The 14,303-nt window shown below is 44.6% G+C and overlaps 1 protein-coding gene and 1 pseudogene across 2 annotated transcripts in view; both read right to left on the bottom strand.

The window, feature by feature from the left end:
• LOC100193023 (uncharacterized) overlaps positions 1-7,080 on the bottom strand; it is a 47,697-nt gene extending 40,617 nt beyond the window's left edge. Inside the window, exons 1-2 of one of the 2 annotated variants that reach the window (XM_008673885.3) lie at positions 6,486-7,080; positions 2,263-2,310 (exon numbers count right to left, since the gene is read on the bottom strand). In XM_008673885.3, the coding sequence (XP_008672107.1) occupies positions 2,263-2,310; positions 6,486-6,821 (384 nt within the window). In that variant the 5' untranslated portion in view covers positions 6,822-7,080. The remainder of the gene's footprint in view (positions 1-2,262; positions 2,311-6,485) is intronic. The other variant, NM_001138191.1, reaches the window with a different exon arrangement.
• A 1,109-nt stretch (positions 7,081-8,189) lies between these two features.
• Positions 8,190-14,303, bottom strand: part of LOC109945032 (F-box protein PP2-A13-like) — a 75,032-nt pseudogene continuing 68,918 nt past the window's right edge.

Raw genomic sequence — 14,303 nt, 5'->3', positions numbered from 1 at the left:
CATCTTATTTACAAATTGCAAAAGAGATGGATCATGGATGCTACAAGAACAACAAATAGGAAAAGAGAAGTGGAGAGAACATACCAAGGATGGACAGCAAAAAGGCTTGTATTCTAACCCTACCAATTTTTGTGCTATTGCAAGTGTTAGATTGTTAGGTTTTTTGCATATCCTCGCCTAGGCGATGCTCATATGGTGTCGCCTCTCCGCACGCCTAATTCGCCTAGGTGTTCTGAAGGGGGTGGGTCGCCATGTCTCGCCTTAACGCCTTAATAACCTTGCAGAGTACATGAGATACAAGAGGGAAACCCTAGACTAGAATGTTGGAATGTGTGAAAACCCTAACTCTAATCCTAGGTTGGGAGTATATTAGAAGAGTTAGGTGGGCCAAAGCCCATTACAATAGGGGTAATCAAGGAAATACAGGGAAACCCTAACCTAACCCTAATCAGTAGTCTAACATAGAAGATTACACTAATAACCTTGACTATTAAATCTTAACAAAGAAAAATTAGCATGGCTACATCATATCAAGTTTTCGAGGATGTTTTGATAACATCGAAGACAAGTAGTAAAAGTGAGTTCTTGCAAGGCTACCATCATCATCGTCTAGTTTTAGACCCAGAACTCACTATGAGCAATTGACCCACCAGTTTCAAAAGGATGTTACCTGAAATCAAGCAAAGTGTATGCTAATTTTCTTAGCCTACATTCTCCAGGTAGATAATGTTCAAAAGACCTATAGGCTCCATGCAGGTAGACTCTCCTTTAGCCTGCTAATGTGCCACCTAGATAGAAAACTAGAACTAGGAGGGGGAGAAGAAAGGAAGGTGGCGAAGGAATTGGAGAGTGTGGGATGACTGGATGAGGAGGAAAATAGGAAGGAAACCAAAAAATAACAATAGTTGTGTGTGCAATGACAGGAATGACAGTATCTACTACGAGGAAAGCCAGATATCAACAGAAATGAGGTGCCATTCAGGGAAATATGCGCATTCGTTTTCCTTATAACAGCAATTGCTAACTTTTATTATTTTTAGTATTTCAGATCAAACTCTTTGTACCCTTGTCACACCGACGGCCCTAGTGACCAACCTGACATAGAACAAATATATTGTCGAAGTTGCACCCAAATCCTCAGCCCTATTACAAGAAGCATGTAGTCTTGTTATAGAACTCAAAGATTATGGCAAACTAGCTTGACCCACCATCCATGCAACCAGCATAGCATGATGCATGTGAACTCTTTATACTAGTTAGGTGCCTGTAGTTGCTATGGTTTCCATACATCATATAGGTAGGCCTTGTTTAAATGGAATAGTTGTTCAAACACGATCCAAACCTTTACAATGGTTTATGCTCTATTTGAACTAGTTGTTGACTTGTTGTGCCTGATCTCAACGTGTCTAACATATAACCAGCACAAATGCATTTCATATGCCGAGTGATAAAACATAAAAACAAGTGTGTTATGTTGGCTAGGTTAATCTCTGTTCTTAAGGCGTCGCCTAGGCGTTCGGGCGGTGGTCTAACGCCTAGGCGCCTTGCCCGCCTACCTCGCCTAGGCGTCGCCTAGGCGCCGCCTAGGCGTCCAGGCGGTGGTCCAACGCCTTGGACCGCCTTACCGCTTTAAAAACCATGAGGTTAATACAAATGAATTTTCGAACCAACAAACATGGTTAGAGTATCTATATTATGCTTGAGTATAGACTATAGAGTATAAAACACAAAGATATGTGTGTTATGTTGGCTGGGTGAGTGTGAATATGGGTTTGGAGCAAACAACCATGGTTCAAATCCCCATGTGTGCATAATTTTAGTTTTTTTACCATTTAATCGTTGGGGCAGCGCGAGGTGAACGGATGGGAAGGAGTGACGCACGAAGGAAGAAACTCGTGCTTTATATTAGTAGAGATAGAGAATTTTAATTTGCAGAAATCTTGTGTGCTGCACAAACCTAAACCTAATTCAGCTCAGTGTGCTGCCTGGCAACGAACTTCAGATACAGAATAACTTATAGACTGTAGGTATCACATATAACAGATTGGATATGAACAATACAACTGGGTAATATACATCATGTAGCAGTTTGCTCAATGTTATCCCAACATAACTAAAACACAGAAAATTAAAACCCAAGGCTTCCAAAAACATGACAATTGGCACCTCCGTCAAAAAAGAAACATGACAATTGGCCATAATGGAAATTTCACAGGCAATCTAGCTGTAGACTGCACAAATGAAAAAGAGTGAACTGCAAACCTTGTAAAGGTGGAGTATCCTCTGCCTATATTCTCTGTGCCTTTGCACCTGTATGAAGATAATTAACATGAGAGCCTTAGTAGCAAGCTGATTTATGATAAGTAAGGTAGTAAAGTGAATTGATCTGCATGAAAATTCCGTGATGTTCAAATTCTTGCAAACAAAACTAAACTTAAAAGAAAGCCCTAAACAGCACAATGATGTAATGTACATCTCATGTCCTCCCCCCATTTCACTATGTCCATCGCATAACATAGGCACTAACCAAAGAACTGAAGTATAGATTCCAGAAAGAAATTAATGTGAAATGGCCATACAAACTGCTATTAAGATGATATAACAACCTCTCTTCTTCAAATCCAAGGCATTTAATCAGGGGTATGGGGCAGAAATATTGTAATGAATCGTATTCACCTGAGGCCATGGCGAAACATAGTGAAAGGCAGTGTTTAAATTATGTTATTTTCAAGTCTCAAAAACTCAAAATACACCTCTGTCAACACTAGCAGCATGACCTCAGTCACCACAAGTCCACCAAATCAAAGTTGTCAGATTCAGGGTTGACCTCACTTTTCCACAACCCTGGGATGCTGTTCTGAATCAAGTGTTGAACATCACCATTCCAACAGGTTTAAGGCATCAACATGGGGTAAGAGAAAGGTCAGGGTTAACCTAACCATGCTTTGTAAATGGAAAGGACAATGGCAAAAAATTTGGCAAAGCACAGATGGCAAACATCACCAGCAGAGCACGAAAGGCACACTTCTCTGGCAGAGTGAGAATGGCAGAGGACCTCATCTATGGAGTGCAAAGAAAAGAGAAAACCATGTGCAAGCAATTTTGCTGCCCACTCTTAATTTGTTGGTTGTTGCCAGTGGCACTAATTTGTATGGAAGCATATAAACAAACAAGGGAGGAAGGAAATGGGGCATCTGTTAGCATCTGCTCAATACTTTCATGAACTTGTGAAGAGCACCTCTACCAGATCACTTATATTGCATCTCCTATAAATTACTTTAAGAGAGTACCCTAAAATCAATCTAGAATATAGGAGAGTGCAGCTGCAGCGGATTGCCCAAAACTTGTCTCCTATATTTCTTTAGGATAGGGAAGAGGGGTTGTCTCCTTTATTTAGGAGAGAGTGCTACTTTTACGAGATTTCTTAAAATTATAGGTATAGGAGATGAGATAAGAGAGCTGCTGCAGCACCTTCATTTCCTAAAATACTACTTTTTAGGTATATGAAATTGGATAGGATATGTTTTTTTTTACTTTTAGGCATATGAGATTGGATAGGATATGTTTTCTTTTCCCCTGTTTTTTTGCTTTTATTACTTTATATCTCAATGACCCATACCATCCGCCTAGGCCATTGACTCGGGATAATCAGCATCACTTGTTCAAAGCAAACTCCTTCGAGCTTAAATCAACATTCCTAGACAGCCATGATCATATGCTCCCAATTACACTAGGCATCAAAGCTGCCCATCCCCCAACTAAAGGTCTCTAGTTGCTTGCCATTTGCCACACCCACAGCCCCTGCCAACCTACCAAAAATGTCCTTGAAGGCCAAACCAATCCGAACCCTACCCTTGATCCAAAATTGCAAACTACCTTCCAAAAAATTGCGCTAGTGTGACAGACTCTAACCAGGGGTGTAGCTAGGGGGTATGCCCTGGAATACCCCGTGTGCCCAGCGCCCCAGCGTATACATGATACATATACATGCATCATATACACCAATGTTTTAAAGTCGAGCGACTAGTCGAGAAGTCGGTGCAGAGGTGATAGTCGACCAGAGAGACTCGACTTCCTAGTCGCTCGACTCGTCGACTAGTCACGACTAGTCGTAGCATTTGAGTCGGGCGACTATTGGACCTAGGTATAAAAATGTGAGGCCACCCAACCATCTCAACCCTAGTAGGTAGGATGCTAATGGACAAGTTTCCTACCTTATTTTGGACACCTTGTGCTACCCACTACTTGGATCTCATGTTGAAGGTTATTGGGAAGATAAATGAGTTTAGTGGTTCATTGCTAAAGCAAAGAAGATGACCAGATTTATCTATGGACATGGAAGGATTTAAGACTTGATGAGGACCAAGACAAATGGTAGAGATCTTGTTAGGCTGAAATGGTAGAGACCAGCAATGGCTGAAGTGCGGCCTGCCATGGACCATGCAAAAAAGAGCATCAAGGAAGCTTTGGAACACATAGCGATTAATGGATGGAGTAATTTATACTGCTGATAAGAGGCGGGACAATCAGATGAATACCAATTTGTATGGGCATGCACTGTTTTTTAATACAAACAAGTTCTTTGAAATCAGAGAGAACAATAGGAGACTTGCTACAAGACTGTGCAATTTTTAATGATGTATTGTAGTGCACACGAGATGGATTGACCACCTATGGGGGGCAAATCCTCGTGTAGGGGCTAGGAGGGCTCAAAGCGCGAGTAAAGATCTGGATATAGGGGCGGACCCTCATGTTGCACGGGGGACCAGCTTTCGTGACCTTTCTCGGTTGGGGCTCCGATTGAGCTTCTTAATATAATATCGTGGGGTCAGTCTTTCCCTTACCGACCGAGTATATTTAATGATGTATTGTAGAAGATGGAGACTGATGAAGATATACTAAACAAGGTGTTTTTTAGTGTTTCAGCGTGTTTTTAGTATTAGCATATATAGAAAATTATAAAAATATAATCACCGACTTATATTTGACTAGTCACGACTAGTCTGTCCTAGTCACGACTAGTCTACTAGTCAGTACCTGCACGACTTGACTTCTTGACTCGAAAACATTGATACACACACGCGCGCACGCACACATATATATAGAGAGAGAGAAAGAATAAAATATATCTAAAAATGTTCCCTTGTAGCTTGTGCTTCCTTTGTGTTCAGGTCTGTGGCCTCAAGACCTATATGACGAAGTCTTGGGATGACTTGTTGGACGGACAATAAAATCGACAGCACAACGCACGACCACTCAGATTCTTTGGCGAATGCGACTCGCGAGATGCTGCTGGAGGCTAGACTGCTGAGTATAGGCTTACAAAAACGACATAACACCAAAACAACTTTATGGTGGGTCTTGAGCTTTCGAGAGTTGAGAGACAGGGGAGGACCCTAGGCACAAGCGTGGTGCCTTGCCAACCAAACAGTGAGACTCGAAGTTGATTAATCAGATCACCACAGCATTCAATCTCTCTTTTTTCCTTTATATAATAAAAATCGTATCTACTTGAATTGCTAGAATCAACAAGGTATTTTCTATTTCTTTGTCCAGCGAGATCAGGGATTTATCCAACATCAAAACGATCAAGATTGCTCAACAACTCGGTATATATCATGTGACTGCTCGTGATCACATGTGAGAGCTTAGGATTTAATCTGTGCAACTATAATTTATTTAATTGTTTGGTATTGTGTTTTTTAAGTGTACAAAGATAATATAATCAAGACATTGATTATGTCACTTAGAAGGTCTAAGCTAAAAAGTCAGGTGAATCTCTCTTTCATGTGTACATTTTATAAACTATCAGCATGGTTTTTCATCTATTTATATTATAAGTTATGAATATTTTAAAAAATCAAATTTAAGACTTACTCCCTCCGTCCCAAATTATAATTCGTTTGACTTTTTTCTCTCACGTTTGACCGGCTCGTCCTATTCAATTTTTTGCAAATAAAAAATAAAAAAATCAAAGCCACATTTAAAGTATATCATATGCTAAACAATATCACAGCAAAAAATAACAACAATTATGAAATTTTTTGAATAAGATGAGTCAGTCAAACTTAGGGTAAAAAAGTAAAACGAATTATAAATTGTAACGGAGGGAGTATTATTTATGTTTTTGACTTAATCTTCAGATTTAAGATTTACTGTTTAATTTATTGTATGTATACCAAATTATGTTCAAAATTTAAAAATGTTACAGAATTGTCAAATGGTTTGACCGAATGTATATGAAAATTTTAGATAGTAAAATTCTGGATCGACCACGGGCTCTAACATTGAAGCAAAATCCAAATGTATTGAAACTTAAAGTGATTTGAAAAAAAAATAGTTACTCGAGTGCCACTCCGGACCATAACAAAACCAAATTTCTTATACCAATAAAAATAACACAAAAACATCTGAGCGATGTCTAGCAATGTAGTAGAACGTACATCAGTAGGTTGTAGGTGACTAAGAGGAATCGAAAGCCAGACCTTGTTACGCTCGCCCTGCGGCCAGTAGCGCGCGAGAATGTCCCGCATGAAGTGTAGCTTGACATCGCGGTCGGCATCGATGAGGCTGGGTGGGAGATGCCGCTCGAGTGCGCTGTACACGGCCGGCGCGTACTCGCCGCGCACGTCGCTGTAGTCTTCCGGCTTGTGATCCGCATTTGGGTTCAGCCGCAGCCGCCTGTCCGCGTATGGCGCTGCCGCCGCAGCAGCCGTTGGCCGACCGGCTGGCCGCGACGGTTGAGACGGCGCCACGCCGTTTCCGTTCCCCATCGCGATCTGTACCTCGTCCCGTCGCTCCACCGGGGCGTCCAGAGCCATGGACACTGTTGGTGGTCTCACAGCATGGAGCCGTTTAGGTCTAGGGTTTGGGATAACAATTTGGGGCAGCCTTAGGGTTTCGAGACGTGTGGTTATCGTCGTTTCGACGAGTACGCAGAACAGGGTGGCAATTTGGGAATACAGAACAGCACTGCTGTTGTGGGGAAATATTGCAATTTTACCGATTTATAACAACTGTCTAAGTTGTGTTTGGTTGAGTAGTAGAAGATAATAGAGTGATTTCATTTCTACTTTTTTATGTTTGATTTTCAATAAAATAGAAGCGTAGCGACTCAATATAAAAATATATCATAAACTAGGTAAGTGTCCGTGCGTTGCAACGGGACCATATAATAATACGATAACTTATATATAAAATATGTGTTATATTGTGCGCGTCCCTCGTTCTCTCTCAACGACAGTACACTTTCGAGATTCTGGAGCGCGCTGGCATGACTGCGTGCAAGCCTTGCAGTACCCCGGTGAACACTCAGGCCAAGCTCTCCTCCGATGGCTCACCGGTTCCAGAGTCGACGTTGAACCGCAACTTGGTCGGTGTCTTGCAATATCTCACATTCACCCGTCCGAACATCACTTATGCAGTACAAGTCTGCCTCTACATGCATGATCCTCGGGAGCCGCATCTCACCGCCGTCAAGCGCATCCTTCGCTATCTGCACGGCACCGTCGACCTCGAGCTGTTCGTAGCTCGTGCTTCCTCTCCACACTCGCTGACTATCTACACAGATGTCGACTGGGTCGAGAGCCCGGACACTCATCGCTCCACGTCAGGGTACGTCGTGTTCCTCGGTGACTGTCTCATCTCCTGGTCCAGCAAGCGACAGCTGACGGTCTCTCGGTCTAGTGCAGAGGCTGAGTACCGTGGCGTCGCCAACGGCGTCGCTAAGGCGACTTGGCTGCATTAGCTTCTACTCGAGCTTCACCAGCCTCTCCAGCATGCCATGGCTGTTTACTGCGACAATGAGTGTTGTCTACCTCTCGACCAACCTGGTGCAACATCAACGCACCAAACATGTCGAGATTGACCTTCACTTTGTTCGTGAACGCGTAGCCGCAGTGTTGTGCGCGTCCTCCACGTGCCAACCACCTCGCAGTTCACCGACATCTTCACCAAAGGCCTGCCTTCGAGCGTCTTCCTAGAGTTTCAGTCCGGCATAAACGTCCATTCCACCGACGTTCCTACTAGGGGGGTTAGATAGTATATTGCCAAGATATCCTCTACTGTAATTGTTGGTGTAATCTTGACTAATCGATGGCTGCCCTCCCGATCTCTCTCTCTCTCAGGAAGTAAGAAGAGTTCAACTGTTTTTAGTATGAACTTTTTGGGCAGCTAAATAAAAAAATTACTCAATAACTCTTGACACTGATGATGCAAAACCTGAAATAAAATTGAAACTTTGAAGTAGTTGCAGCAATAAGAAATATAAAGGAAATGGGATACACACATCAAGGAGAAGCTATACAAAATAACAGCCTTAAAGAAAAGAAGTACCTTGATTCTTCTCTGGTGAGGTGGCTCCAGTACCTCCGATCATATATCCCGGTAATAGTCATTGCCTTTGATGATATACTCATGCAAAGGGCTCCCTTGTTCTTCAGAATCCAAAATTCCTAAAATAGACAGCATGGATGGCTATTAAGCAAAATAGACAATTTCAAGCAAACACGAGGCTAATAACAGAACCGCATCCACAGTAGATCGGCCCTAACAAACAAGCATAATACCTCCATGGAGGAATGACCAAATGAGTTTACCTTTCTGCTGGCATCAAAGAGGGTGGATCGGCACAGATGAGTGTAAATCTACTTCTTGGTCAAGCGCTTGCCGCTGGCATCTCCGTCACCACAACCCTCGTTATCGGCGGCCACGGCTAGAGTCGCAAGGTAGCGGTAGTTGGCGGGGAGCTTGTGTCACACCTGGTTTTAGAAGGCAAACCGAATGCGAACCATGTACGTGTCAGGATCAGCAATTCACGTACACAGTAGTTACATAACTGGACATCATCACACATTGCTCAAATAATGACATAAAAGAAGGTATAATCGTCGATTACATCATGATGTCTGAGACATCCACATAGTCTTTAACAATAATCAAAGTGCGGAAAACAAACGTAGATACACACGGCCTACACAGGCAGCCGACTGGGGGTTTGCCGCTAACCCATGCCTAGGACTCATCGTACTCTTGGAACTCCTGGAAGTCTTCCTCCACGACTTCATCTTCACGTGAGCAGTGGTTGCAACGCGGACAACTTGGGGGGGTGGTGTGTAAAGCAAGGGTGAGTACACATCAACATACTCAGCAAAATATCCCGTTTGGCTGTAGTGGACTAGTTTTATGTGGAGTTAAGTCAAGCAGTTGCTTTTAGTTGGTCAGGTTATTATTTACTAGTAGAAAGTCATGTTTTAGCATTAACCCAAGTTATTAACCCAAAGTACCCTTTCCAAACGGAAAGAATACCACTTACCATTACCATAAGCATAATCATAACCATCCTCCTCATCACCACCTATAAACCATACATCTCTGATCAAGTATCTCTAATCAATGGAGCTCCCTTGGCCGCTCATAACCGCGAGCACGGCTGATATATCAATTTCATAACACTCTGCAGAGGTTGCGCACTTTACCCACAAGTCGTGATTCCCTCTTGCCTCGGGCCGATCAAACCCTTAAACATTACCAAGGTGAATAGGCAAGGTCTCACTACGTAGCCTTTACAAAGATTTCCTGGAGATGTAGTCGCCCGTTAGGTTTCCTAAATGCACCGCACTCCTCCCCAAGGGGCGAACCAACCTTGGCAGAGCGAGCCGCATACACCGAGCCCCATTAACGGCACGACGACGAAGCGAACTACACCCCAGTTCCTCTAATTACTCAGCTAAGGGCGTCCCACTCCACCCTCATGGTTGCATTGTTTTCCTGGGCGGTCATCCAACGAACAGGTCCTTACGGAGAGGCACTCGAGAAACAGCTTGAGCCCCCTTAAGGGCCACAAGTACCATATAATAGAATGCAATAAATAAACAGACGTTCAACGCAGGGCTCACACTTACGACTAAGCGAGAAAGAGAAAGTAATGGTCGAGGCAACGGTCGAAGAGCGATCACGTCACACGATTATAAATTAAAATACTCGTCTAACAGAATGGTGTTAATTTAGCCATCGCGTTTAGCATAGGGTAAAGTCATGTTCCATGTTTAATTATTATAAGCAGATAAAGGTAAATTAAAAGGATTGTTCGCGCGGCGAGATGCGCGACACAACACTTAAATTGAATTAAGAAATAAATGACTCGTCGCGCGACGGAGCGCGCAACGAGACACTTGCGTTAATTATAAAGAGACGTTAGGCGTCGCGCGACAAAACGCACGACGGCATACGTCAACTGAACTGAATTTAAAACGAAACGTCGCGCGACGAAGCGCGCGACACAGCTCATTAATAAAGATGAATTTAAAATGAATCGTCGCGCGACGAAGCGCGCGACGCAACACATCGACTAAACTAAAATTAAAAATGGATTAAACTAAAAGTCGAACACTGCGCAACTACAGTCGCGCGCGGGGGGGGGCACGCGAGGCCACGCTGAGGCACGAGGGCACGGGTCGCGGGGCGCCGAGGCCGCGCCGCGGGGGGGGAGGCAGGGGCCACGCAGGGGGAAGGGGCCGAGGCCGCGCCGCAGGAGGGGCAGGGGGCCGCGCCGCCGGGAGGGCAGGGGGCCATGCGACCGGGGAGCAGGGGGGCACCGCGGGGGAGGGCAGGGGCCGCGCCGCTGGGGAGCAGGGGGCCGCGCCACCGTGGAGCAGGGGCCACGCCGCCGGGGACCGAGGCCGCGCAGGGGCCGCGCCGCCGGGGACCGAGGCCGCACAGGGGTGCGCGCGCAGGGGAAACAGGGGGCGCGCGTGGGGAGGAGAAAGGGGATGGGAGGGGAAGAGAGAAAGGGAGAGGGAGAGGGGAGGGGAGCTCACCTCGGGGTCCAAATCCAGCGATCACCATCTCCAAAACCTAGGGCACCATGGGGAGAGAGAGAAGTGGGAGAGAGAGGAGGTTGCTGCGCGGGAGAATTGAATGAGGGGAAGAGACCAGGGGAGGGGGGCGCGCATGGGGAGGGCACGGGCGCCAGGGGCGCGCGGACCAAGCTGGGCTGGGTCAGGCTAGGCTGGGCCGCACCGTGGGTCAAAACCCACGACACGCACAACCACAGATCGGAATTCAATTCACGAAGCAAAATCCAAAATGAAACTAAGCAACACACACGACTAAACACGACATCAGACAAAAGAAAATATGATTCGGCATGATGCAACACCCATGTCAACTTAGGTTTGAAATTGGGGAGAAGGAGCGAAACAGGAAGAGAAAAGAGAGTAACGCCTGAATTTGGTGAGTAAAAAGAAGAAAAAATTCTACCCCCAAATTCAGGGCGTTACAAACCTATCCCCCTTAAAAGAATCTCGCCCTCGAGATTCAAGGTTGGGCAGTGTTGGGGACTTGTTCTCAAATGCTATGAGTTAAGAACAAGGCAACATAGAAAATGTTAATCGTTAAAGTCCTTCGTCCTTCGAAACATTATCTCCTTTGGGGTATAATGCTCTTCGGACGAAGGTTATGAAGAGTATACCTTCATAAATTCATTTCATAACGACGAAGGATGAAATGCAAGGAATATAAATGGCATCATGAACAGTTATGTATTATCATTAAACATAAACAGAAATATCATTGAATTACAAGTGTACCTTCAATTGGAAGGAGATGATAATACAAGCGTGACGCAAAAAGCGAATGCCAAGTCAGCGTGAACAGTACGGGGCTACTATTCACCTATTTATAGGCACGGGACGCAGCCCGTGCAAAATTACATTAATGCCCTTTACACTCGATAATAATTCTATAGTAATCTGTCGAGGTCTAAATAGCCTTTTCATCTTTAAGTCGGTTTCATCTGCTGCTGTCACGCCGAAGCTTTCCTGCTTAGACCTTCGGTGGTTCACCAACCTTCGTCTTATTCTGGTCTACTGTAATACCTGACTTGAGTCCGAAGATACCTGTTCACACATTATACTCCAGAAACACTATTAAATCCTATTTTTGAGGACCTTCGGATGCCGAAGGTCCCCAACAGTAGCCCCTCGCAATATTAATTTGTTCAAAATAATAAATTTAGATTGCGACCTGGACGAAGGCTTTACGCCGAAGGTCCGAAAAAAACACCTTCCCTTTGCTAGAATAGCAATATTCACTGACAAGCGGGGTCTTTCAATTTTCAACGCACTCGGCGTATAAATACGGCCATACCGCAAACGCATTTGACACGCTCTCTGGCCAACTGCTCCTGCTCACTCAATTTTTAGCTCTTGTGCACTACGATTTGTTAAGCTTTTAGTTTTGAAGCTTCGGCTTCGAAAACAGTTTTTTAGTGTCTCCGAAGATGTCCGAAGATAAGAAGACTGCTGCTGAGACGAAGCTGAGCCTCGACGAAGAGAAAAATTTGGGGTTTCTTATAGCGATGTCAAAGACCAACACAGAAAAAATCACCAAGGAGATTCTGGAAGGTTTGTCTGAGGATACTGGTGATAGTGACAGCTATGATGTGGACAGTGGTGGTGAAGACTCCGAAGATCGTCCATGGCGACCAAGCCATTCAGTTTATGGTAAATCAACTATCAAAGAGAATCATCTTATCAACATGAGAGGAAGGTATTTTCGGGATCTGTCCATTGTGAGGGCCGACGAAGGGGAGAAAACTTGCCCCCACCCTGAAGAGAATGAAGTCGTAGTGTACCGAAGCTTTTTGAAAGCTGGACTGCGATTTCCTTTGAGCAGCTTCGTTGTGGAGGTGCTGAAAATATTCGAAATCTATCTCCATCAACTTACCCCCGAGGCAATTATAAAGCTAAACATCTTCGTGTGGGCCGTGAGAAGCCAAGGTCTGAAGCCTGACGCAAAAAGCTTCTGCAATATACATGAATTATCATATGAAACAAAACCTTGGGGTAAGGAACAGTATCACAACAATTTTGGCTGCTACAGTTTTGTTTCTCGGTCCGGGTCAAGCTGCCCCGTGCCAACCTTTCGGAAAAGATGGCCCGGAGACTGGATGACAGAATGGTTCTATGTGAAGAGTGATCTGACAATACGAGAAGATATCAAAGGTATAATTATGCGCCCTATTTGGCAAAGCTTCGGCCTTCGAAGGCCGAAGGTTGAAATGAATGAAGTTGCCGAAGAATGCCAGAGGGCCTTCGGCGCAGTCTGTTCTTTCATTGGGACAAGAGACTTAGTACAAGAGCATATTGCCTTCAGGGTATGGCCGCTCGCGGAGAATTGGGAAATGCCACAAGAAACCGTAAAAGAGGCCGACGAAGGTGGACTTATCAGGTTGAAGTACACTTTTAAATTTGGAGATAAATTCGTTGAGCCAGATGATGACTGGTTAAAAAGTATTGAAAATTTAAGCGATGAACTGCTTGGGGCTTATTCGAAGGCCGAAGACACTGCAATGTCAGCAGCCTTCGGAGGCCGAAAAAAGAAAAGGCTGAATCGGGTATTTGATGCAATCGGGTTTGTCTACCCTGACTATTGCTATCCCATTCGAAGGCAGAAGAGAAAAAACACAACCTCTGCAAAGGAAGAAGCTGCAATTGCTCCTAGCGAGCCAGAACCGAAAAGAAAGAAGATAAAGGTCCTCACACATCGGCCGCGCTATATTGAACCAGCTTCGGTGCCTGAGTTTACCGAAGGAACTCCTTCGGCCGCCGAAGCTGAAAAACCAGCCGAGCCAACCTTGCTGCCAGAAGTCGCAGAAACGGTCGAAGTGCCAACAAAGATAGAATTGGAACAATCGAAGATTTTGTTATCAGAAATGAAAGAGAAGGCCGAAGCGCCGTCCACAGAAAAAATGGAAGAGGTAAAAGAAGCAACTGAGGGATCCAAAACATCAGAAGTTTTGAGTCCCGCGGCAAGCATTGATATAATAAAAAATCAAAAAGTGCCAGCAGTGACTCCAAAAAGAAAGAGAATGGCTAATGTGCTAGATGTACTGGAAACGATCAAATCTTCAAGCACACCTCCGAAGAGGGCTGCTGTCATTCCTGAAACAACAACTGAAATTTCTGGTTTTAGAGCTCCAGGGCAAGAGACTGAAGCCGAAGCTGGGCCCTCAGAGCCTGCAAAGATAAAATCCTTGGAAAGTGAGGCAGAAAAAATAACAAAGCCAACTTTTGTTGAAGAAACCGGTGTCATTGCCCCCGAAGCATCCCCGAAAGTTCGTGATTATATTCTTCGTCATGCTTCGGGGAAAAAATTATCAGAAAAAGAAGAGCAAGAGGCCCAGCACTACGCCCAAAAACTGAAATATCCGAAGGGGGCGTTAATATTCAATGGTAGTGGAGAAGAAGACTTCTTGTATTGTCTCCCCGACAGCAAGGAAATTTCTGTCTGTCGGGAGATGA

The sequence above is a fragment of the Zea mays genome, chromosome 3, assembly GCF_902167145.1.
Source record: "Zea mays cultivar B73 chromosome 3, Zm-B73-REFERENCE-NAM-5.0, whole genome shotgun sequence".
NCBI classification, from domain to species: domain Eukaryota; kingdom Viridiplantae; phylum Streptophyta; class Magnoliopsida; order Poales; family Poaceae; genus Zea; species Zea mays.
Note: the sequence above shows the minus strand (reverse complement) of the source record. Positions and strands in the feature narration are given on the sequence as shown.